The sequence below is a fragment of the Triticum urartu genome, chromosome 6A, assembly GCF_056163025.1.
Source record: "Triticum urartu cultivar PI428250 chromosome 6A, HENAU_Tu73, whole genome shotgun sequence".
NCBI classification, from domain to species: domain Eukaryota; kingdom Viridiplantae; phylum Streptophyta; class Magnoliopsida; order Poales; family Poaceae; genus Triticum; species Triticum urartu.
Window position 1 is genome coordinate 1,344,679 of NC_141878.1, and position 25,380 is coordinate 1,370,058.

The 25,380-nt window shown below is 49.9% G+C and overlaps 1 protein-coding gene across 1 annotated transcript in view; it reads right to left on the minus strand.

Annotated features, from left to right (window-relative positions):
- Positions 1-7,663: 7,663 nt before the first annotated feature.
- Positions 7,664-25,380, minus strand: part of LOC147962911 (uncharacterized) — a 43,091-nt gene continuing 25,374 nt past the window's right edge. The window contains exons 3-4 of the mRNA XM_087527733.1: positions 9,701-9,759; positions 7,664-7,874 (exon numbers count right to left, since the gene is read on the minus strand). Coding sequence (XP_087383859.1) covers positions 7,664-7,874; positions 9,701-9,759 — 270 coding nt within the window. The remainder of the gene's footprint in view (positions 7,875-9,700; positions 9,760-25,380) is intronic.

The window sequence follows — 25,380 nt, forward strand, 5'->3', positions numbered from 1 at the left end:
GCCCAGTCCCGGACATGGCCCCTCTGATCAAGCCGGCCTCCTCCGCCGAGTCGACAACAAGGATGCGGGATAGGCATCGTCGACGTTAATGCGGGAACAATTGCTTTAACTAAAAAAACAAACAAGTTCTATTAATTTTCTTGCTAAAAATAAACTACTTCTATAGTAAAATAAACTAGTTTTATTAAATCAAGTAGTTCAACTACTAAGCACCTACTATAAATAGAATAAAGTAGTACTTACTAAAAATAAACTACTTCTATATATAGTAAAATAAAGTAGTTTTATTAAATTAACTAGTTCAACTACTAAAAAAATTAAGCACTTACTATAAATAAAGTAGTTTTATTAAATCCTTTCTTCTCCTCCTCTTTTTTCTTCTTCTTCCCCTCCGCTTCTTCTCCTTCTTTTTCTCCTTCTTCCTCTCCTACTTCTTTTTCTTCTTCTTCTTCCTTCTTTCCTTCTTCATCTTTTCTTCCTTTTGCTTATTTTACTTTTTCCACTACACTAACCTAAAATGCAGTAAACTAAAATCGATATCTACTAACAATCTAAATAAAAAATCAATACAAATATGAAAAAGGGGGGCTCACATCGAGGGTGGCCGGCGAGGGCGACGGCGGCGCGGGGCGGAGGGCAACGACAACGGCGATGTGGGCGGAGGGCGACAGCGGGGGCGGCGGAAGGCGACGGCGGGGGCGGAGGGTGACGACAGGGGGCGGAGGGCGACGACGGGGGGCGTATGGTGGGGGCGGCGGGCGACGACGACGGCGACGGGGGGCAGCGGAGGGCGGGGGGCAACTGATTGTGAAATTTTCAGAAGCCCTCCTTATACACCTAGAGCATTGGTTCCGGTTCGTGGCACCAACCGGTAAGAATGCCCCCCTTTGGTGCCGGTTTGTGCCACCAACCGGGACCAAAGGCCGCCGCTTCCCACCTTTGGTCCCGGTTCGTGGCACCAAACACGGCGCACCAACCAGTACCAAAGGGGGGCCGTGGTTGGTGCCACGAACCGGGACCAAAGGCGGGAAGCGGTGGCCTTTGGTCCCGGTTGGTGGCACCAACCGGTACCAAAGGGGGGCATTCGTACCAGTTGGTGCCACGAACCGGTTCCAATGCCCCCCTTTAGTCCCGGTTGGTAGCACCAGCTGGGACCAAAGGCCTCGGTCTGCCCGTGCCCAAATGTTTAGTCCCGCCTCGCTAGCTGAGAGGGGCGCACAGTGGTTTATAAGCCCCACTGCCGCACCCCTCTCGAGCTCCTCTCTATTGCAGGCTTTCTAGGCCTAATTGTCACTGGTATGCCTGATGGGCCTACTAGGCCTTCTGCGGGCCTGAATCCTGGCGCATGGATGGGTTTCTTGTCGTATTCAAGCCATTGAGGCCCAGTAGGTGGCATATTTTTTATTTTTCCCTTTTTTATTTTTTGCTTTATTTATTTTATTTTGTTTCTAATTACTTACTTATTATGTAATTTTGCTATTAAAGTTTCTAACAAAAAAAGTTCTTTATGAAAGTTCTTTTTGCTTTTAATGATTTTGAACAGAAAATACTTTGATAATTTTGGTTGCATCAATTTTATATGTAATTTTAGTTTCAATAATACTAGAGGTTTCTTATAATGTTTTGAACGGAAAATACTTTGATAATTTTAGTTCCATAAATTTTATTTATGTTATTAAAGTTTATTTTAATTTATTTTATTTTGTTTCTACTTATATATTTTATTAAAGTTTATATTATTTTGTTTCTAATTACTAATTTAATTCATCATAATTTTAGTTTCAATAGTACTAGAGGTTTATAAAATGCAACATTCGAAGCATTTCAACAAAACATTGAAAGCATTTCAACAAAACGGACAATCTGTTTCCAGATATCAGGGTTTCATACGCAAACTCGTCTGTTACAACATGCATTTCAAATGAACTAGGAAAATGTTAAAAGTTTGCATGGTATCATCATAATAGTTGTGGAGAGAAAGTCTTCACTTTTTCTTCGCTTGTGTGCTTTGCTTATTGCGGCGTAATCATGGATAATCTTCATCGTTTATCAGGATGCTTGGGTCAGCCTTGACTTTGAAGGGAGGAATTTCATGAAACTTTTCATAATCTTCGGACATGTGTGTCTTGCCCTCCACTCCCACGATGTCCCTTTTTCCTCAAACAACTATGTGGTGCTTTGGCTCATCGTATGATGTATTCGCTTCTTTATCTTTTCTTTTTCTTGATTTGGTAGATATGTCCTTCGCATAGATAACCTGTGCCACATCATTGGCTAGGACAAACGGTTTGTCAGTGTACCCAAGATTGTTCAGATCCACTGTTGTCATTCCTTACTGTGGGTCTACCTGTACCCCACCTCCTGACAGATTGACCCATTTGCAGTTAAATAAAGGGACCTTAAAATCATGTCCATAGTCAAGTTCTCATATGTCCACTATGTAACCATAATATGTGTCATTTCCCCTCTCGGTTTCTGCATCAAAGCGGACACCGCTGTTTTGGTTGGTGCTCTTTTGATCTGGGGCGATCATGTAAAATGTATTCCCATTTATCTCGTATCCTTTGTAAGTCAATAGAGTCGAAGATGGTCCCCTGGACGACGAGTACAGCTCATCACAAAGAGTGTAGTGACCTCTGAGACGTGTTTCCAACCAACTGCTGAAAGTCATGATGTGTTCACATGTAATCCAGTCGTCACACTACTCCAGGTGTTTGGAGCGCAGACTGTTCTTGTGTTCATCGACATACGGGGTCACCAAAGTAGAGTTCTGTAGAACTGTGTAGTGTGCTTGACACCAAGAATGCCCGTCCCTGCATATTATTGAGTCCGCTTCTAGCGTACCTTTTCTAGTCAGTCTCCCATCATACCGCGATTTAGGGAGAACTATCTTCTTAAGGCCAGGAATGAAGTCAACACAAAACCCAATGACATCCTCTGTTTGATGGCCCATGGAGATGCTACCTTCTGGCCTAGCACGGTTACGGACATATTTCTTTAGGACTCCCATGAACCTCTCATAGGGGAACATATTGTGTAGAAATACTAGGATGTGCGTCATGATACTGAAGAAGGATGGTGGGAACACCAGCTCGAAACTGACAAGACATTGCTCCACATCACTCCTTAGCCTTGGTATGATTTCTAGATTGATCACCTTCTGAGAGATTGCATGGAGGAATGCACATAGCTTCACAATGGCTAATCAGACGTTTTCCGGTACAAGCCCCCTCAATGAAACCGGAAGCATTTGCGTCATAATCACGTGGCAGTCATGAGACTTTAAGTTCTGGAACTTTTTCTCTAGAATATTTATTATTCCCTTTATATTCGATGAGAAGCCAGTCAGGACCTTCATACTGAGCAGGCATTCAAAAAAGATTTCCTTCTCTTTTTTGGTAAGAGCGTAGCTGGCAGGACCTTCATACTGCTTTGGAGGCATGCGGTCTTTTTCGTGCAAACGTTGCAGGTCCTCCCGTGCCTCGGGTGTATCTTTTGTCTTCCCATACATGCCCAAGAATCCTAACAGGTTCACGCAAAGGTTCTTCATCACGTGCATCACGTCGATTAAAGAGCGTACCTCTAGCTCTTTCTAGTAGGGTAGGTCCCAACATATAGATTTCTTCTTCCACATGGGTGCGCGTCCCTCAACGTCATTCGGAACAGCTAGTCCGCCGGCACCCTTTTCAAATATTACGAGTAAATTAGAGACCATATCAAGTACGTGATCACCGGTATGCATGGCGGGCTTCTTCCGGTGACCATCCTTGCCTTTGAAATGCTTGCCTTTCTTTCGACATTGATGGTTGGTCGGGAGAAATCGACGATGGCCCAGGTACACATCTTTCTGCATCTGTCTAGGTATATACTTTCGGTGTCAGCTAAACAGTGCGTGCATGCGTGGTATCCCTTGTTTGTCTGTCCTGAAAGGTTACTGAGAGCGGGACAATCGTTGATGGTTACAAACAGCAACGCATGCAGGTTAAATTCCACCTGTTTGTGCTCATCCCACGCACATACACCGTTTCCATTCCACATCTGTAAAAGTTCTTCAACTAATGGCCTTAGGTACATATCAATGTCGTTATTGGGTTGGTTAGGGTCTTGGATGAGAATTGGCATCATAATGAACTTCCTCTTCATGCACATCCAAGGAGGAAGGTTATACATACATAGAGTCACGGGATAGGTGTTGTGATTGCTGCTCTGCTCCCCAAAAGGATTAATGCCATCCATGCTTAAACCAAACCATGCGTTCCTTGGGTAACCTGCAAACTGAGCCTAGTACTTTCTCTCGATTTTTCCCCACTGCGACCCGTCAGCGGGTGCTCTCAACTTCCCATCTTTCTTACGGTCCTCACTATGCCATTGCATCAACTTGGCATGCTCTTTGTTTCTGAACAGTCGTTTCAACCATGGTATTATAGGAGCATACCACATCACCTTCACAGGAACCCTCTTCCTGCAGGGATCACCCTCAACATCACCAGGGTCATCTCGTCTCATCTTATACCGCAATGCACCGCATACCGGGCATGCGTTCAAATCCTTGTACGCACCGCGGTAGAGGATGCATTCATTAGGGCATGCATGTATCTTCTCCACCTCCAATCCTAGAGGGCATACGACCTTCTTTGCTACGTACGTACTATTGGGCAATTCGTTATCCTTTGGAAGCTTCTTCTTCAATATTTTCAGTAGCTTCTCAAATCCTTTGTCAGGCACAACATTATTTGCCTTCCACTGCAGCAATTCCAGTACGGTACCGAGTTTTGTGTTGCCATCTTCGCAATTGGGGTACAACCCTTTTTTGTGATCCTCTAACATGCAATCGAACTTCAGCTTCTGCTTTTCACTTTCTCACTTTTCCCTTGCATCAACAATGACCCGGCGGAGATCATCATCGGGCACATCGTCTGGTTCCTCTTGATCTTCAGCTTCCCCCATTGCACCATCACTGTATTCAGGGGCCACATAGTTGTCATCGTCCTCTTCTTCTTCGCTGTCTTCCATCATAACCCCTATTTCTCCATGCTTCGATCAAACGTTATAGTGTGGCATGAAACCCTTGTAAAGAAGGTGGGTGTGAAGGATTTTCTTGTTAGAGTAAGACCTCGTATTCCCACAATAAGGGCATGGACAACACATAAAACCATTCTGCTTGTTTGCCTCAGCAACTTCAAGAAATTTATGCATGCCCTTAATGTACTCGGAGGTGTGTCTGTCACCGTACATCCATTGTCGGTTCATCTGAGTGCATTATATATAATTATGTGTGGCAAAAGTAAGAAAATTAGACAAGTATCTATCTAAAGTAAGATTTTTTTCTTTCAGAAAGAAGATAAGAACAAGAGGCTCACCACACTGGTGCCGGCGACGAGATCGGCGTGGGCGATCGACGACGGTGAAGACGAGGACGGGGCGTGACGGACCGCTAAACCTAGACTAATCTCGGAAAAAATAGAGCTCCGAGGTCGAGCTTCGAGAGGAGAAAGCTTAACTAGTGTGGCTCCGGCATTTCATCGAACACCTCACATGCATAAGAGGTGAGCTAGAGCACCCAAATGCCCTTCCTCGCCGGCCAGCAAAAAACAGAGCACTGTGGAGTGCTCTGCTCGCCGGCGATGGGGTATATATAGGCAACTCATTTGTCCCGGTTCGTGGCTGGAACCGGGACTAAAGCCCAGCCTTCTGTCCCGGTTCAAGCCAAGAACCGGGACCAATGTTTGTGGGCCAGGAGTGAGGCCCATTGGTCCCAGTTAGTGCCTAGAACCGGGACAAATGGGTCCATACGAACCGGGACCAATGCCCACGAGGACCCGACCGGCCCCCTAGGCTCACGAACCGGGACGAACGCATCCATTGGTCCTGGTTCGTGGAAGAACCGGGACTAATGGTCTGGCTAGGTCCAAACGAAAGCCCCTTTTTCTACTAGTGAGCCAGGCTACTATTCCCACGATGTAAAACTTAGGTTTTGGGAGAACTGGCTCAACCCTTAAAGGGGTGGTCTATCACATATATATAATGATGACATACAAGTCCAATACCAATAAGGTATGGTTTACACAGTAGGGCTACAATCCGATGTCTACCACCCTCCCTCAATCTCAACTCACTCCTGCAGTATCTAGGAGGTTGAGATTGCGCCTACAGACCTCAAACATGGGAGAAGGTAGAGGCTTGGTGAAGATGTCCGCAAGTTGATCTTTTGAAGAGATAAACCTGACTTGTAGTAGCTTTTGTGCAACACGTTCCCTCACAAAATGATAGTCAATCTCAATGTGTTTAGTCCATGCATGGAACAACGGGTTTGACGGCAGAAACATAGCACCGATGTTGTCACACCAAAGGAATGAAGGATGTGGCCGAGCAACTCCTAGCTCTCGAAGTAGGGACTCAATCCGTATAAGTTTAGCAGTTGCATTGGCAACCGAATTGTACTCAGCTTCTATGCTACTGCGGGAAACAGTGGCTTGCTTGTGTGGATCTCCTGTCATCTGGACACCCGGCCCAATCAGCATCAGAGAATGCAGAAAGAACTCCAGAGGAACTGTTGCACATGCGAAGACCAAAGGAGACAGTGAGATGCACATAATGCAGTATGCACTTCACAGCAGACCAGTGTACATCAGTATGAGCAGGAAGATACTAGCACACCCTGTTAACCGCAAAGGAGAGATCAGGACGCGTGATCGTCAGATACTGCAGGCCTCCAATAATACTCCTGTACTCAGTAGCATCCTCTGGAGAGAGAAGAGCACCATCAGTAGCAGAAAGGGTGTTAGTGGAGGACATGGGCGCAGGGGATGGCTTGCACTTGAGCATAGTAGCACGGTGCAAGAGATCAAGAGCGTACTTCTTCTGGGTTAGAGCCAAACTGCCACGAGACTGATGAGCGACCTCAACACCCAGAAAGAAATGAAGATGCCCCAAATCCTTAACTACAAAATCACAACCAACAGCAGTCACAAGAGCATCAGCAGCCGTCGGAGGTGAGCTCACCAGGACAGTATCATCTACATACACAAGGAGGTACATGGTCACACTCGGTTGCTGAAACAAGAACAGTGAAGTATCAGCCATCGAAGGAATGAACCCATGAGTGCGCAGAGCTGAAGCCAAGCGAGCATGCTAGGCATGGGGAGCCTACTTCAGTCCATATATGGCCTTCGTCAGATGACAGAGATGATGAGGCGGAGTGTGATCAACAAATCCAGGTGGTTGCCACATGTAAATCTGTTCTTCAAGCAATCCATGAAGAAAAGCGTTCTCCACATTAGGTTGGCGGAGAGACCATCCGCGAGAAACTGCCAGAGACAGAAGAAGTCGAATAGTGGTAGGCTTGAGAACTGGGCTGAATGTATCCTCATAGTCTAGGCCCTGACGCTGTTTAAAGCCCTTAACCACGAGGCGCGCTTTGTAGTGCTCAATGGAACCATATGGATGTTTCTTCACCTTGAACACCCACTTCGAATCAATGATGTTGATGCGAGACAGAGGGGGAACAAGTGTCCAGGTTTTATTCTTCATAAGAGCATGGTATTTTTGTTCCATAGCAGCCCTACGGTGTGGAATACTCATAGCGGCTTGTTAACTGCGTGGTTCGGTGGTTGAATCATCCACAGCATGAGCCAGGCCAGCAGCAAGATAGGCGACCGTGCCATCAGTTCTCTCCTTGGGACAAACAATGCCACTGCGGCTGCGAGTGTATGGACGCCGCGGGGGAGCAAACACCGGGGCCGGCGGGATGTCGGGAGCAGGTGAGGCCGGTCCAAGGGACTCCGGCGAAGAAGGACCGATTGACGTCGGGCAGGGCGACCGCGGAGTAGGAAACAGCAGGCCAAGCGACGTAGGCCCCGGCGGCGTGTGAGCCGCTGCAGACCCGCATTACAAAAAAAGACACATCCGTGACATTTTTGGCCGAACGAATTTTTTTTCTGTCATACATATGACACTTCTATGACGATAATTGTGACAAAACCCGGTATCATCGTAGATGTGGTGGGCTCCTACTTCTATGACAAAAAATCATGACAGAAAATGGGCTTTTCATCCTGGGCGGGTGAGGGAGTCCTGGATTAGGGGGTCTCCGGACAGCCGAACTATCTCCATTGGACGGACTGTTAGACTATGAAGATACAAGATTGAAGACTTCATCTCGTGTCCGGATGGGACTCTACTTGGCGTGGAAGGCAAGCTAGGCAATACGGATATGGATATCTCCTGCTTTGTAACCGACCTTGTGTAACCCTAACCCTCTCCGGTGTTTATATAAACCGAAGGGTTTTAGTCCGTAGGACAACAACCACAACATACAATCATACCATAGGCTAGCTTCTAGGGTTTACCCTCTCCGATCTCGTGGTAGATCTACTCTTGTACTACCCATATCATCAATATTAATCAAGCAGGACATAGGGTTTTACCTCCATCAAGAGGGCACGAACCTGGGTAAAACATCGTGTCCCCTGCCTCCTGTTACCATCCGGCCTAGACGCACAGTTCGGGACCCCCTACCCGAGATCCGCCGGTTTTGACACCGACATTGGTGCTTTCATTGAGAGTTCCTTTGTGTCGTCACCTTTAGGCCCGATGGCTCCTCCGATCATCAATGAAGATGCGGTCCAGGGCGAGACCTTTCTCCCCGGACAGATCTTCGTGTTTGGCGGCTTTGCACTGCGGGCTAATTCGCTTGGCCATCTGGAGCAGATTGAAAGCTACACCCCTGGCCATCAGGTCAGATTTGGAAATTTGAACTACACAGCCGACATCCACGGAGACTTGATCTTCGATGGATTCGAGCCACAGCTGGGCGTGCCGCACTAAGACGATGGGTATGACCTAGCTTTGCCACTGAACAGTACCCCTGAGGCCGCACCCGCATCAGCTCCGACCCTTAGCTCGGAGCCAACTGCGCCAATCGAGGACGGGTGGCTAGACACCGCCTCAGGGGCTGCAGTCTCAACGGCGATCGAGCCGAACACCAGCCTAATCCTCTGGGAAGCCCGTGACTCCAAGGTGCCGGACTCCTTTCCGGACTCCGAACCGTCCGCGCCCCTGCCAATCGAATCCGATTGGGCGTCGATCATGGAATTCACCGCCGCGGATATCTTTCAGCACTCGCCCTTCGACGACATTCTGAATTCACTAAGGTCTCTCTCTTTGTCAGGAGAGCCCTGGTCGGACTATGGCCAACATGATTGGGATGCGGACGACGAAGAAATTCGACGCGCACCCACCACCCACTTCGTAGCCACTGTCGATGATTTAACCGACATGCTCGACTTTGACTCCGAAGACATCGACGGTATGGACAACGATGTAGGAGACGAAAATGAACACGCACCTATAGGGCCCTGGAAAGCCACCTCGTCATATGACATATACATGGTGGATACACCCAAAGAAGGCTGTGGCGACGAGATAACGGAGGATGACCCCTCCAAGAAGCAACCCAAGCGCCGACGTCAGCGGCGCCGCTCTAAGTCCCCCCAAAGCAAAAGTGGTGATACCGACACAGGAGATAATAACACTCCGGATAGTGCCGAAGACAACGACAATCCCCTCCAGCAAGATTCAGAGCAGGAGGATGGAGGAGCCAGCTCTCCTGAGAGAGCGGCAGATGGAGAGGAGGAGGATGACGATTACATGCCCCCCTCCAAAGATGAGGCAAGCCTCAGCGACGATGAATTCATCGTACCAGAGGATCCCGTCGAACAAGAGCGCTTCAAGCGACGGCTTATGACCACGGCAAATAGCCTGAAGAAAAAGCAGCAGCAGCTTCAAGCTGATCAAGATCTGCTAGCTGACAGATGGAATGAAGTCCTCGCGACCGAGGAATATAAACTCAAGCGCCCCTCCAAGAATTACCCAAAGTGCAGGTTACTACCCCGACTGGAGGAAGAAGCGTATGATATGGCTGATCGGCCACCTCGTGGCCGCGATAGAGAGGCATTCCAGCCAAAAACTCAGCCTCCACCCCGACGCCATTCAAATAAAAAGGCATGGGGAGATACTCCAGACCTGCGAGACATATTGGAGGACAAAGCAAAGCATGCAAGATCGATCTACGGATCACGAGGGCGCACCACTCTGTGAGACGATAAACGTCACGCCGGATACAGTAAAATCAAATCCAGCCGGGCCGAACACAGCGGGCAAGACCCATTCGAGCTGCGTCGCGATATAGCCCAATACAGAGGCGCCGCACACCCCTTATGCTTCACAAACGAAGTAATGGATCATCAATTCCCAGAAGGTTTCAAACCTGTAAATATTGAATCATACGACGGCACAACAGATCCCGCAGTATGGATCAACGATTTCCTCCTCCACATCCACATGGCCCGCGGTGATGACTTACAAGCCATTAAATACCTCCCACTAAAGCTCAAAGGACCCGCGCGGCATTGGCTTAACAGCTTGCCAGCGAACTCCATTAGCTGTTGGGAAGATCTGGAAGCCGCATTCCTCGACAACTTTCAGGGCACTTATGTGCGACCACCAGACGCCGATGACTTGAGCCACATAATTCAGCAGCCAGAAGAGTCGGCCAGGCAATTCTGGACTCGGTTCCTTACAAAGAAAAATCAAATCGTCGACTGTCCGGATGCAGAGGCCTTAGCGGCTTTCAAAGACAATATCCGAGACGAGTGGCTAGCCCGGCACCTTGGTCAGGAAAAGCCGAAATCTATGGAAGCTCTCACGACGCTCATGACCCGCTTTTGTGCGGGAGAAGAAAGCTGGCTGGCTTGCAGTAATAACATATCAAAGAACCATGGTACCTCAGATACCAAGGACGTCAATAGCAGGTCACGTCGCAACAAACATAAGAGCCACATTAACAGCAAAAATACCGAGGATACGACAATAAATGCCATATTCAAAGGCTCTAAACCCGGTCAGCGGAAAAAGCCATTCAAACAAAGTACGCCGGGGCCATCCAGCTTGGACCGTATACTCGATCGTTCGTGTCAAATACACGGCACCCCAGACAAGCCAGCCAGTCACATCAACAGGGATTGTTGGGTGTTCAAGCAGTCCGGCAAGTTAATTGCCAAAAACAAGGACCAGGGGCCGCATAGCGATGACGAGGAGGACCCCAGAGGACAGAAGAGGTTTCCCCCGCAAGTGCGGACGGTGAACATGATATATGCAACCCACATCCCCAAGAGGGAGCGGAAGCGTGCGCTCAGGGACGTATATGCGTTGGAGCCAGTCGCCCCAAAGTTCAACCCTTGGTCCTCCTGTCCGATCACGTTCGATCGCAGGGACCACCCCACTAGTATCCGTCATGGCGGATTCACCGCACTGGTCCTAGACCCAATCATTGACGAATTTCACCTCACTCGAGTCCTTATGAATGGCGGCAGCAGCATGAACCTGCTTTATCAGGACACAGTGCGCAAAATGGGTATAGACCCCTCAAGGTTCAAACCCACAAAAACGACCTTTAAAGGCGTCATTCCAGGTGTGGAGGCCCATTGCACAGGCTCAATTACATTGTAAGTGGTCTTTGGATCCCCGGATAACTTCTGAAGCGAAGAGTTAATCTTCGATATAGTCCCGTTCCGCAGTGGTTATCACGCGCTGCTCGGGCGAACCGCATTTGCTAGATTCAATGCAGTACCGCATTATGCATACCTCAAGCTCAAGATGCCAGGACCTCGCGGAGTTATTACAGTCAGTGGAAACAGAGAGCGCTCTCTCCGAACAGAGGAGCGCACCGCGGCCCTCACAGCAGAAGCGCAAAGCAGCCTCTCAAGGCAATCAACCAGTTCGGCACTTCAAAGCCCGGACACCTTCAAGCGCTTGGAGCAATCGGCAAATAGACCGCCTGGCGCAATCTAAGCTCGCGTAGTAATACGGCGGCCACCCCAATCCCAGCCCAACGGCGAAACTCGTGCCACACGTACATAATTACGGATTAAAAATACCATGGGCACAAGTGGGGAGGGGGGCACAACTGCGGCACGCCCCAAGACGCGGCTTAAACCGCATTAGGGGCTTCCTGTTTGGTTTTTTTTCAGGACCTTAATATCTGGAAACACTGTCCGGTAGCACTATTGCCGAACACATGATGCAACAACCAAGGAGGCAGACAGCTACGTCATACCACGGAATTCCCAGGTGGATTACAGTAACGAGTGAAATATTCGATTTAATATCATTCCTCAGCTTGCCCTTGGAAGGGACATAGTCCTACTCTTTTCTTATCGCACTATCTATATCACTCTGCTTTAACGCAATTTTTTGAATAAAAAATGCATGACATTACGACTATTTTTGCATTCTTGTTATATATATACATATATATATATATATCTATGTGTTCATTAATGACGCCTTGCAACCGTACACTTTGGTACGGCTAATACACCAGGGGCTTACGTACCCCACAATATGGTGTGAAAAGTCCGTACACTTTTCACAAGTGCGGCACCCCGAACTTATAGCATTATATGCATCAGCTCCGAATCATGTCTTTGGTCAAGTGTTGGGTTTGCCCGGCTCCTATGTTTTGGTACCATACGTTCCGCTCTATCGGCTAAGGTAGCGCTAGGAGAACTACTCCAATTGTGCCCCAGTTCTGCTGGGTTTAGCACCTCAGTAGAGAAAGATAAAACTGACTGTCATGATAAGGCGAGAGACTGGTCGCTGTTCGGCGAGGTTTTCGAGTCCCTAAAGACTTATGCCGCTTAGAGCGAGGGGCCGGCCCTGTCCGGCTTAAAGGAGTGTATCGCGCCCCAAATTCGGCCTTCCGAATACCATGGGCTTCGCCGAAATTTAAAATTATAGAATTCTATGGCTAAGTGAGAGTGATAAGCATTATTAGTCCGGTTGCCTTGTTCGCTGTGCTGAGCACCTCCCTCGAAGGACTCAAACATGGGAACAAGAGTGCTCAGGTTTATCCCGAACACCCCAGCACTCGTGGCATGGGAGCAGAAGCCGAGGACTAGCCATATCTCAGATTGGATAAACAGCCAAACAGAAGGTAATATTTTAAATTCAAACAAGCATTGCATAGCTCATATGAAACAAGTTTTCATAAATACAGGATAAAACGAGCAAGTCTCACTCAAATATTACATCTTTTGAACACTCGTCCGCTATGAGACGGGCACCCGGCAGAACACCTTCGTAGTACATCTCGGGGTGGCGGTGTTCCTTGCCCTCCGGCGGCCCCTCCTTGTTCAGCTTCATGGCGTCTAGCTTGACCCACTGCAATTTCACACGGGCAAAAGCCCGGCGTGCACCTTCAATGCAGACAGATCGCTTGACGACCTCCAGCCGCGGGCAGACATCCACAAGCCGCCTCACCAGGCCGAAGAAGCTGTTCGGAAGGGCGTCGCCAGGCCACAGCCAGACTATAAAGCTCTTCATGGCACGATCGGACGCCTTATGTAGCTCGACCATCTGCTTCAGCTGGTCGCTCATTGGCACCGGGTATTCGGCCTCAGCATACTGAGACCAGAACAACTTCTCCGTTGAGCTTCCATCCTCGGCCTGGTAAAATTGTGCGGCATCGGACAGGCTACGGGGCAAATCTGCGAATGCTCCTGGAGAGCTCCGGATTCGGGTAAGTAATCAGTAATTTACTTTTACATGCTTGCTTTGCATATAGAAAGCCTTACCCGCCGCTATCTTCTTCATTGCGTCGATCTCCTGAAGGGCCTTTTGGGCTTCGGCCTAGGCACTTTTTGCGCTCTCAAGGGCCGGGGCACGCTCAGACTCCCGCGTCTTTGAGTCAAGCTCCAACACCTTGTGCTTCGCCACGAGAGCCTGGAGCTCTTGCTGCGCCTCGCCCACCCGAGCCTCGTGCTTCTCTCGCTCGGTGCGCTCCTTGGTCACTTTATCTTCGGCCTTGGTTAGCGCTTGCTTCAGGGTCGCCACCTCGGTCGTGGCCCCTGGCAAATATACGATGATCCTGTCATTTTGCAATCGCGTCTTCTTTTATATATACATATCTATATACAGGGTATTACTTGCCCCTGTTCTCCTCGAGTTGCCTCTTGGAAAGCTCAAGCTCTTTCCTGGACCCCTCGAGGTCCTGCTTCAGCACGGCGACCTCCGCAGTCAGTGCGGCGGACGCCAGCAATGAAGCCTGCATATGCATATTGACATACTTATATTAGACTCCTGCGATATTATTTGATCCTCTGCTTGACTTTTCTTTGTGAACACCGAACAAAGCATTAGGGGCTACTGTCTATGCGGTAATATCTCTACTACATTTTAAAACACTTACCTCAAAGCCTATTAGAAGGATGGCACAGGCTTCAGTCAATTCGCTCTTGGCGGACTGAACCTTCTGGACCACCGCACTCATAATAGTACGGTGCTCCTCGTCGATGGAAGCGCTGCGAAGCGCTTCCGGCAGATTGTCCGGTGCCTCTGGATAGACAGAGGTCACCGGCACAGGCGTCTTGCCCCTCTTAGAAGGAGGCCGCCTGCCCGAGCCTGGAACCGCTGGAGGTTCTGGCGCGGTGTTCAGCTCAGGACCGAACTCGGAGCTCTCAGGGGCCCCGTCCCCTTGGCTCCCGGAGTCCGGAAGGTCGCCTTGAGGCGCCTCCGGGACTGTCTCCCCTCGATCCGGTGCCTCTTGAGACAACACCTCGGCGTCGTCGGCAGGATGAGGGGAGGTGGCGGTCGGGACTGGATCGCTATCCATGTCCGACGAGCCCAGGGAGCCGTCCGATGATACGTCGATACTGGCTCGTGGCGGCCTGCATAATTATGTTCGCCGTTAGGGAAAGTAGTGCGACAATGGAATGTTATGAGTTACTCTGGTATCCAAATACTTACGATCTCCCCGGGGGCTTGGCCCTGGACATCCACTCGTCTTCGCCTTCGTCGGCAGCGGTGGAACTGTCCGGAAGGAGAGTCCTTCCCTTCTTGGACTCTTTGGCCCCCCAGTTGGGGCGGCCTTCCTTTTCTTATCTCCCCCAGCAGGAGGGGGAGCATCTTCTTCTTCTTCTTCCTCGTCTTCGGGGGAGGAGTGCGCCGCAGAGTCATCGGACGGTGAGTCCGACGACGCCTGGCGTCGGGAACTCTTTCGGGTTCCCTTGGCCTTATTGGTCTTCTCCGGCACCGTATAAGGAGCCAGTGTCAGCATCTTCGCCAGAAGAGCGACTGCTGGGCCTTCGGGCAAAGGAGCCGGACAGTCGATCTATCCGGCCGTCTCCTGCCAGTCCTGTCAAAGGTACGGGAGTTTAGATCCCGCATGGAGTCAATCTATAAAAAATAAGTATCCTGTGAGAGGTAAAGCAGCTTACCACACTGGCTTGGCGCTTCACGCTGAATCCACGATCCTTAATAAAGGGAGGGGGGACCTCGGCGATTTTGAACAGCACCCTCCAGGCATCTTCGTGAGTTGTGTCGAAGAGCCAGTTCAGAGTTCGGTGCTGCGCTGGGTCGAACTCCCGCAAGTTGAACTCCCGTTGTTGGCACGGGAGGATCTGGCGGTGGAGCATGACCTGGACCACATTGACGAGTTTGAGCTTCTTGTTCACCATGTTTTGAATACATGTTTGGAGTCCGGTCAGCTCTCCCGAACTACCCCAGGACAGGCCCTTCTCTTTCCAGGAGGTGAGCCGCGTGGGGATGCTAGATCGGAACTTGGGGGCCGCTGCCCATGCAGGGTCGCGCGGCTCAGTGATGTAGAACCACCCCAATTGCCACCCCTTTATGGATTCCACAAAGGAACCATCGAGCCATGTTACGTTGGGCATCTTGCCCACCATGGCGCCTCCGCACTCCGCCTGGCGGCCGCCCACAACCTTCGGCTTGACATTGAAGGTCTTCAACCATAAGCCGAAGTGGGGCTTGATGTGCAGGAAGGCCTCGCACACGACGATAAACGCCGGGATGTTGAGGATGAAGTTCGGGGCCAGATCATGGAAATCCATGCCGTAATAGAACATGAGCCCCCGGACGAATGGATGGAGAGGGAATCCCAGTCCGCGGAGGAAATGGGTGAGGAACACTACCCTCTCATGGAGCCTGGGGGCGGGGATGAGCTGCCCCTCATCTGGGAGCCGGTGCGCGATGTCATCGGGCACGTATCAGGCTCTCCTTAGTTTCATGATGTCTCCATCCGTGACGGAGGAGACCATCCACCTGCCTCCCGCTCCGGACATGGTTGGAGAAGGTTGAGGTGGGAAGTGCGGACTTGGGCACTAGAGTTCGAGTGTGCGAAAACGGATGAGCAAAGGAGGAAGAAGGCGTGGATAGAAAGGTGAATCCTTATCCCTTTATATGGGCGGACGAAACTAAGCGTCCCCACTTGCCTGATAAAACTCGCTTATCCCCCAAGTGCCGTAATCGATGGCGCGGTTGGGTTACCCACGCCCGTATTGATGAGAATCCCGTAATAAGGGGGCATGATCTCTGCTTTGACAAGACGTGTCGAAAAACTGCCTCGCGTTATGTGCAGTGCTGGTTAAAGGAAATGGTTCGAATAATCACCGGGCCATGACATAACGTCATACTGTCAAAACAGGCTAGCAAATTAGATTTGCGAAAATATTATTCTCTCTACGGTGGTATGTGGAACTTATTTTGCAGGGTCGGACACTATCCTCGTATTCAAATTCTTCTATGATGTATTCGGAGAAGGAAACCGCCTTGCAATGCCGAAGACAATACTGCGCGTCAGACTCATCGTCATTGAAGCCTGGTTCAGGGGCTACTGAGGGAGTCCTGGATTAGGGGGTCTCCGGACAGCCGGACTATCTCCATTGGCCGGACTGTTAGACTATGAAGGTACAAGATTGAAGACTTCGTCTCGTGTCCGCATGGGACTCTACTTGGCGTGGAAGGCAAGCTAGGCAATACGGATATGGATATCTCCTCCTTTGTAACCGACCTTGTGTAAACCCTAACCCTCTCCGGTGTCTATATAAACCGAAGGGTTTTAGTCCGTAGGACAACAACCACAACATACAATCATACCATAGGCTAGCTTCTAGGGTTTAGCCTATCCGATCTCGTGGTAGATCAACTCTTGTACTACCGATATCATCAATATTAATCAAGCAGGACATAGGGTTTTACGTCCATCAAGAGGGCCCGAACCTGGGTAAAACATCGTGTCCCCTGCCTCCTGTTACCATCCGGCCTAGACGCACAGTTCGGGACCCCCTACCCGAGATCCGCCGGTTTTGACACCGACAGCGGGCCGGAGACGCAGCTGCATGACATTCTTTGGGCCATCCATGACGGAAAAAACCATGGTAGAAGCGAGGGCGAGGAAAATTTCGGGGAGTTCCCGGTTACGGTGGGAGGTCGGGGGCCGAGCGATGCGCGTTTCTCTCATACACGTACGCGCGTGTGTGCGAGGCGTTGTCTCCAACTGAACCCGAGCGAGACGTTGGGCTCTAACTGAACCCGAGCGATTGCACTGCAGGCTATGCGTTACTGAACCCGAGCGATCGACCGATGGCTATTAACTGAACCCGATCGAGCGATTCCTTCGCTACTACTGCTAACTGAAGCCAATCGATGATGCCTCTGGGTGAATAGTGAGCGTTGCGGTGGGGGGGGGGGTGGATGAACAGTTCCCGGTGGGGGTGGATGAACAGGACCCCGATCGATCGAGCCGGTTAGGGCTGGATGAACAGGATCCCGTGGAGGGCTGGATGAATAGGACCCTGTGGAGGGCTGGATGAACAGGACCACCCCGTGGAGGGTAGGATGAACAGTAGACAGTGGAGGGCAGAATGAACAGTAGCCCGTGGAGGGGTGGTTGAACAGGAGCCCGTGGAGAGGGTTGGTTGAACAGTAGCCGGTGGAGTAGCGCGTGGTCAAGGCTGGATGAACAGGAGCCCGTGGATGAACAATCGCAGGTGGAGGCTGGAGGAGGTCGACGGTGGATGAATAGTAGCTCGTGGAGGATGGAGGGGTCGACGGTGGAGATGAACAGTATCCCGTGGAGTCCCGTTTTGCGGTATGCCACACCCCTCCCGATGAACAAGATAACGTTTCCACCGTAGCGCTTCAACACAAGTCCGTTTCCTCCGTTTTGCGGTACGCCACACCCCTCCCGATCAACAGGACCCCCGTTTCGACCGTAGGACGTCCGTTTCCTCCGTTTTGCGGTACGCCACACCCCTCCCGATCAACAGGACCACGATCTGAACGTAGCAGGTCCGTTTCCTCCGTTGTGTGGTATGCCAGGCCTCGTTTCCATCGCCTGTTTCATCCAAGCCCTCCCGATGAACACGACCACGCATTCCGTTCCGACCCAGCCGGTTGGCTCCCACGCGTTCCGTTGCCTCCCCATGAACACGACGCATTCCGTTGCCTCCCCATGAACACGACGACGATGCTGTTTCGCCGTTTCGACCCAGCCATGTACACGAGCCCTGGCTGTACGTATGCGTGAGTAGGCGTTCGAGACCCCGCCCGTATGTACACATACGTGGCCGCATTTTCTTTCTTGCATCCTGGCCACTGTACGTACGTGTACATGCTACGTGCGCGCCTCTACTACGACACATGCCCGCCTCTACATCGACCAGTATGTACGTACACGTTCGCGGCCAGAATGACAACGCTACGTACGCTTCGACCAGGTGGGTCCCGACTGTCAGGCACTTCCTTGCCTGCGAAGATGTAGCTGGTGGGTCCCAGCAGTCTGGGGGTGAATTGTTTTTTTTTCCTAGACGCACTTCCTTGCGTGCGAAGATGTAGCTGGTGGGTCCCAGCAGTCAGGGGGAAACGTTTTTTCACGAAATACGGTGGCCTGTCCGGTGGGTCCCGCTGTCAGGTGGAGGAATAATTATTTTGCACGTAATAAGGAGGCACTTCCTTGCTGCGGCCGTGGACCCAGCTGTCAGCCTCTCCACGTACAGTCCACGTTTGATGGAAGCCGTTCCTTGACCACGTTGACCACGCCGCGCCGAGAGCACCAGGGCGGTGGACGACGGCGAGGCGTAGAAAGGGGACGACGTGGAGCCGGGGAAGACGCGGAAGTGGATGGCCACGCGTAGAGGAGTACGAGGGTTCACTGGTTCGCTGCGGTGTGAGGCTATCGTCACCGCAGAATAACAGGGGGTGTGGGTGAGTAGAGGGATGACCTAGCCAGCGGTGGGAGTAGTAGGGGCCGGTGAGGCCTCCGCCACATCGCAGCCAGGCACGGGAGGCAGGAGCACGAGGCACGACCGACGCTGGTTTGGACGGCTGGAGTAAGAAGACCAGAGGTTGAAGAAGCACTACGGCCGTTGGATGGACATCGTACAGTCACTGCAGCTAGAATTGTGCATATTGACTAAGTTGACAAAGCCCTCCGTCGCCGTCAACTTAGTAGGCCCACAAGTCAGCCTGCCACTATACTGGGTCCCAGCTAACAGGGGGAGTATTCATTTTCTTATGCGTAATAAGGAGGCACTTCCTTGCGTGCGATGATATAGCTGGTGGGTCCGAGCTGTCCGCGGTGGTAACATTTTTTTCGCGAAATACAGAGGCCCTTTCGGTGGGTCCCTGATGTCAGGTGGAGGAATCATTATTTTGCGCGTAATAAGGAGGCATTTCCTTGCGTGCGGCCGTGGACCCAGCTGTCGGCCTCTCCACGTAAAGTCCATTTCAGATGCATGTCGGTGGTTAACCACGTTGACCAGGCCGCGCCAAGAGCACCAGGGCGGTGGACGACGGCGAGGCCTAGGAAGGGAACGACACGGAGGCAGCGAAGACTCGGCAGTTGTTTCCCACGCGGAGGGGAGTACGACTGTACGAGGGTTTACTGGTTCGTCTGCCGTCGCCGGAGAATAACAGCAGGTGTGGGTGAGTAGAGGGATGGCTAGGCCAGCGATGGGAGTACGGTGGGGCGGTGAGGCCTGCGCGGCAGCAGAGCCGGCCGCGGGGAGGAGGGAGCAGGCAGTCCCGCTGGCGCCTGTTTGAGCGGCTGGAGCAGGAAGAGTAGAGATTGAAGAAGCACGACGGCCGTTGGATGGCCATCCAACAGTCACTGCTTGTGCGTCAACCTTTTTTTACGAAAGTCTCAAATATGTGGAAAACAGCGTACAACCCATCTGCCATTATTTCTAATAATTTACAGCCCATTTGCTAATTATTAAGGTTTATTTAGAGCCCATATTCTTTTTGTTAGCATTACAGCCCATATTGTGGCCACGGTTAAAAAATTATACAAATTTTTGCATATTTCGGTGCAGTCCGAACTGTTTTTAATCCCAAAATTTCGACTCACATTCAAACTGATTTTAAAAATAAATGTATATGAATATAAAATCCAACAAATTCTCCACACATAAAAATTAATGTAATTTCAAATCTCGAAATGAAAAAAAGATATTTGAAACTAATTGCCGGTTTGATGTGTTTTAAAAATGTACAACCCATTTCTCACTACTGATGGGCCATTTTCTTGGCCAGCCGAATGAAAGCTCTCCTCGTCTTGAAAGATTTGCAGCCCAACAGGCCTGACAAAGCGACTTATTTGGCAAATCACAAAAAAACTGGGCTGTGGCCGTGGACCCAACTGTCAGCCTCTCCACGTACAGTACTCTTCCGATGGAATGTCGTTGACCACGTTGACCACGCCGCGCCGTGAGCACCAAGGTGGTGGACGACGGCGAGGCCTAGGAAGGGGACGGCGCGGAGCCAGGGAAGACGCGGCAGTGGATGCCCATGCGGAGAGGAGTACGAGGGTTCACTGGTTCAGCTGCAGTGCGGGGCTGCCGTCGCCACAGGGCCTGGCTAGCGGTGGGAGTAGTAGGGGGCGATGAGGCCTCATCGGCAGCACAGCCGGCCATTGGAGGCACGAGGAGGTGGTCTCCCCGGCGCTGGTTTGGACGGCTGGTGCAAGAAGAGCATCGATTGAAGAAGCAGCATGACCGTTCGATTCAAATCCAACGGTTACTGCTGCTAGAATCGTTTGTTGACTAAGTTGACAAGCCCTGCGTACGTGTCAACTTAGTAGGCCCACAGGTCAGCCTCCCAACCGGTGCGCCCCAGATGTCAGTGGGAGGAATCAATTTTTTTTCGTGTAATAAGGAGGCAGTTGATTGTGTGCGGCCAGGCCAGCGGAGGGAGTAGGGTGGGCAGGGGAAGCCTGCACGGCATCACAGCGGGCCATAAGAGGAGGGAGCAGGCAGTCCCACCAGCGCTAGTTTAGGCGGCTGGAGCAGGAAGATCAGAGATTGAAGAAGCACGTCGGCCGTTGGATGGACATCCAACACTAACTGCTGCTAGAATCGTGTGTTCACTGACAAAGCCTTGCGTAAACAAGTCAGCCTCGAAATATGTGGCGTGTACAACCCATTTGCTATTATTTTTATAATTTTTATTCATTTTCTAATTCATATGGAATTTATTGCAGCCCGTTTTCCATTTTTAGGATTGCTGGCCATTTTCTGGTCAGTACCAGGGTCAAAAAATTAACTAAATATGTGGGAAATTTTGATAATTCGCAAATTTTTGCTGCGAAACGAAATATTCTTAATCCAAAAATTAATAGCCATACTAAAACAAATTTAAAAATAAATTAGTACTATGTCATGTTAAATCCAATGAAATACGTATAAGATATCAGTGAAGAACAAAAACAAAAAAAGAAACTTATATCTCATTTGCTATATTTTTTTTGGAGTTTTCAACCCCTTTTGATATTACTTTTAACAGACATTGACCATACTCTTAAGCCAGGTCGGAATGCATCCCTCCTCATCTTGAAAGATTTGCAGCCCAGTAATTCGGAGAAAACAAATAGGCCTAGCTTGGGTATTGATACGTCTCCATCATATCTACTTTTCCAAACACTTTTGCCCTTGTTTTGGACTCTAACTTGTATGATTTGAATGGAACTAACCCGGACTGACGCTGTTTTCATTAGAATTGCCATGGTGTTGTTTTATGTGCAGAAAACAAATATTCTCGGAATGACCTGAAACTCCACGGAACACCTTAGAAAAAAATCCTCGCCAAAGATGAAGACCAGGGGGCCCACACCCTTCTCACGAGGGTGGGGGGCGCGCCCCCCCCCCCTAGGGCACGCCCCCTACCTCGTGGGCCCCCTAGAGGCCCTCCGACGCCAACTCCAACTCTATATATTTTCTTTCGGAGAGAAAAAAATCAGAGAGAAGAAATCATCGCGTTTTACGATACGGAGCCGCCGCCAAGCCCTAAAACCACTCGCCAGGGCTGATCTGGAGTCCGTTCGGGGCTCCGGAGAGGGGGATTCGTCACCTTCGTCATCATCAACCATCCTCCATCACCAATTTCATGATGCTTACCGCTGTGCGTGAGTAATTCCATCATAGGCTTGCTGGACGGTGATGGGTTGGATGAGATTTATCATGTAATCAAGTTAGTTTTGTTAGGGTTTGCTACTAAACACTTTGCTGCAGATACTAAGTTTCCAGGTGTGGTTGAATTAACAACTCAGCTGCTAATACTTGAGAATATTCTTTGGCTCCCCTTGTGTCGAATCAATAAATTTGGGTTGAATACTCTACCCTTGAAAGCTATTGCGATCCCCTACACTTGTGGGTTATCAGGTATTCTTCAAAAAGAAATACTGGGCTACCTATTTTCCCAAAGAACTGGTGCATGAGCATTTAGCTTTATTTATTTATTTACTTATTTATGTTTAGGGGACCATGAGCATGTACCTGGGCCGGATTCATGTGAGAGCCTCCCTTCCAGTTAATTATGGGCTTCTCTATTGGGCCTTCATTAGTGGGCTGCATCTTATCAACAAGTGGAAAATGTGTTCCGTACGATAAATAGTATGCGCTACGTATGGTACGGGGCACTAAAGGATCGAACCGTGCAACGACTTCCAAAACATTGAGTTTGTCGTTCTAACAACACATTTATTCAACCAATAGACGAAATATACTACTGATTGTACATTGAAAAGAGTAGCAGCAGCAACCAGGGCTCGGGGTGCAACAGAAGCAGTAAGCAGGCCAGAAGAGTGAAGACGCAGCTCTCTCTTCCAAACCAAACATCAGCCATCATTACAAAAGGGCTACCAAAAAAGAACAAGTGTATGCATCAAAGTAAATAAAGATCCTACTACACCAAGTGTACGCATCTAACAAACTGGGTCAGTTAGACGTTACTATTTATTAAGCTGTGGAGATTGGCTGACGGCTTGAACCAGATGGGTGCCTGACGGGGGAAACTCCAGCCAGCAGGTCAAAGTCTGATACTTGCGACCCTCTCTCCTACTTTGGGTTGCAGAGCATGGCGGCACATATCAGGGTATGGTGCATGCAGAGACGCATGGTACGCTGTGTACACATAGTTTTGCCTGATGAATGAAACCGCGCTACCATCATGATCCTTGGTTAATCCGATAATTCAGTCCGACAAACAGAGAGCGTGTACCAAGGCTACTTACCAGCCTCCAGTCAAAAATTCCTAAAGGCCCACAGAAGCTGGGATCCTGCTCAAGGACCTTGCAGTGTCTGTGATTGTATTCCACGAAACAACACGTCCGGTACGTGCGAATGATCATCAATCTTTTACCGTCGTCTGATCGAGCCAGAAACCTCCTGCAACTGCCATGCCGCTTTTCTTTGAAAGGTTCTGGGATTAGAAAGGGTAGGGACACCAGGCGGCCTACAACATCATATCAAGTTGGAGTCAAATAAAAAAGGGCTCTGGGTTTAGTCAATCTTAAGAACAACATGTTATGAGCATGAATATTTTTTCAGCAAATGTTGACAGTAATATAAGCATGCCATCATGATATCATAGGAAAGTAACATACTGCTGTAACAGCCGTTTGTAGCGATGACTGGAGTAGGCCAGCAATACGTCCATCCATAGAAGGAGTCGATAGCGTGAATGAAGCCCTTGTGTTCAATGACATCAGAGAACCATGGAGGATGTATGGTCCTGCGATGGACGTGCAGATTTATCCACTTACCGCAGTGACCTGTCAGATAGGCGAGACCGCGGTTGAAGAACGCAATTAGCCTGAAGTCTTTATAATTCGCAGATCTTGTGGGCACTTGGCAGATTACAACCCAAAGCAATGTAGTGTTAATCGAAGGAAGGGGGATCAATCGCCGGGTGTAGACCTCCACGAGCATCCAGCTGCCGCGACCGTCAACGAGCACCATCCAAGACGTGTTCATGCCGACCCAGTACATACCGTTAATGTAGTTGAGGCTGACAGGGATCGGATCGCAATCAAGGGGGTTGATGCTCACCACCCTACGATCATTATGCTGTGTGACTACCGTTTCTGAAGATCAGGCGGCATCAGCAAGCAGGGAGATGGCTTAAAAAGCTCCGGCCTAAGGGCTTTGAGTAAACGGTACGACCCCGACGAGCACGTGGCGAGCGGCATGGTACTGAGATTGTCGACACGTGAAACCATGAGCATGACTACCTCTGTGGGGAGCGAATTCCAGCCACTCTTTCGGCGGACGCTGCTCGGTTCTGCCATTGTTAGTGCTTGGGTTTCGGACGAGGGGAGGCGCCTTAGCGGGGATGAAAGATTGGACGAGATTATGTGCGGACAAAGATGGAGAAGCGAATATGTGCTGCGGGAAGTGGACAGGTGATGATGACTACAGCACACCGCTTGAATTACGAGAGACATACCAGCAGCGTAGGGTCATGTCGATGCCAGACAACTTGCTTGAGTGATCACAGTACTGGTACTCCCTACAATGCTATGCCCTAACTTGCTTGAGTAGAGTAGTAGAGTAGGACTCTGCTCTACTACTAGCACCGGAGAAGTAGTATATTCTAATCTAAAATAGTTACAAACTTCAATGCCCGAGCGTGGAACGACAATGAACCGTGCTCAAAGACCGTGTCTACGTGGTGTTTGGACATGGGCGACAACCTCAACGCCAATGGTGCTGCTCCCGTTGCACCGTATGTGTTTCTGTCCTTCCTGTTCGAAATCGTGGTAGAATTCATGTTTCTACTCTGTATCCTACTACTATGCTAGTCCACATGATTAGTTGCGAACCACGACTTCTTCCTCGACCTCGGCAACCTCATCCTCGACGACATGGGCGACAACATCAACGCCGGCAACCAGTGAGATACAGGGTGTAGGAAGCGTTTTGGGAATTTGCATGCCTTTCCAACAAGTGAGATACTCCGTACAAAGTACGACAGAGAAATAACCACATAGAAGGAAGCTAAAAGTAAACAATCAAATGAGCATTTTTGCATTTGTTTTTCATTGAATCGTTTCACAAGCTTGACTAGTGTTGTTTTTCTACTTTTACAAAACCGCATCGTAATGTTAAAACGTGCATTTGCACGTAGATAAGTAATAGTAGTACTCCCTCCGTCTAGGTGTATAAGTCTTCCCTCCTTCTTGGTCACGGTGCACAACCGAAGATGACTTATTGACCTGGACGGAGGGAGTAGCACAGTCTGCAAGCA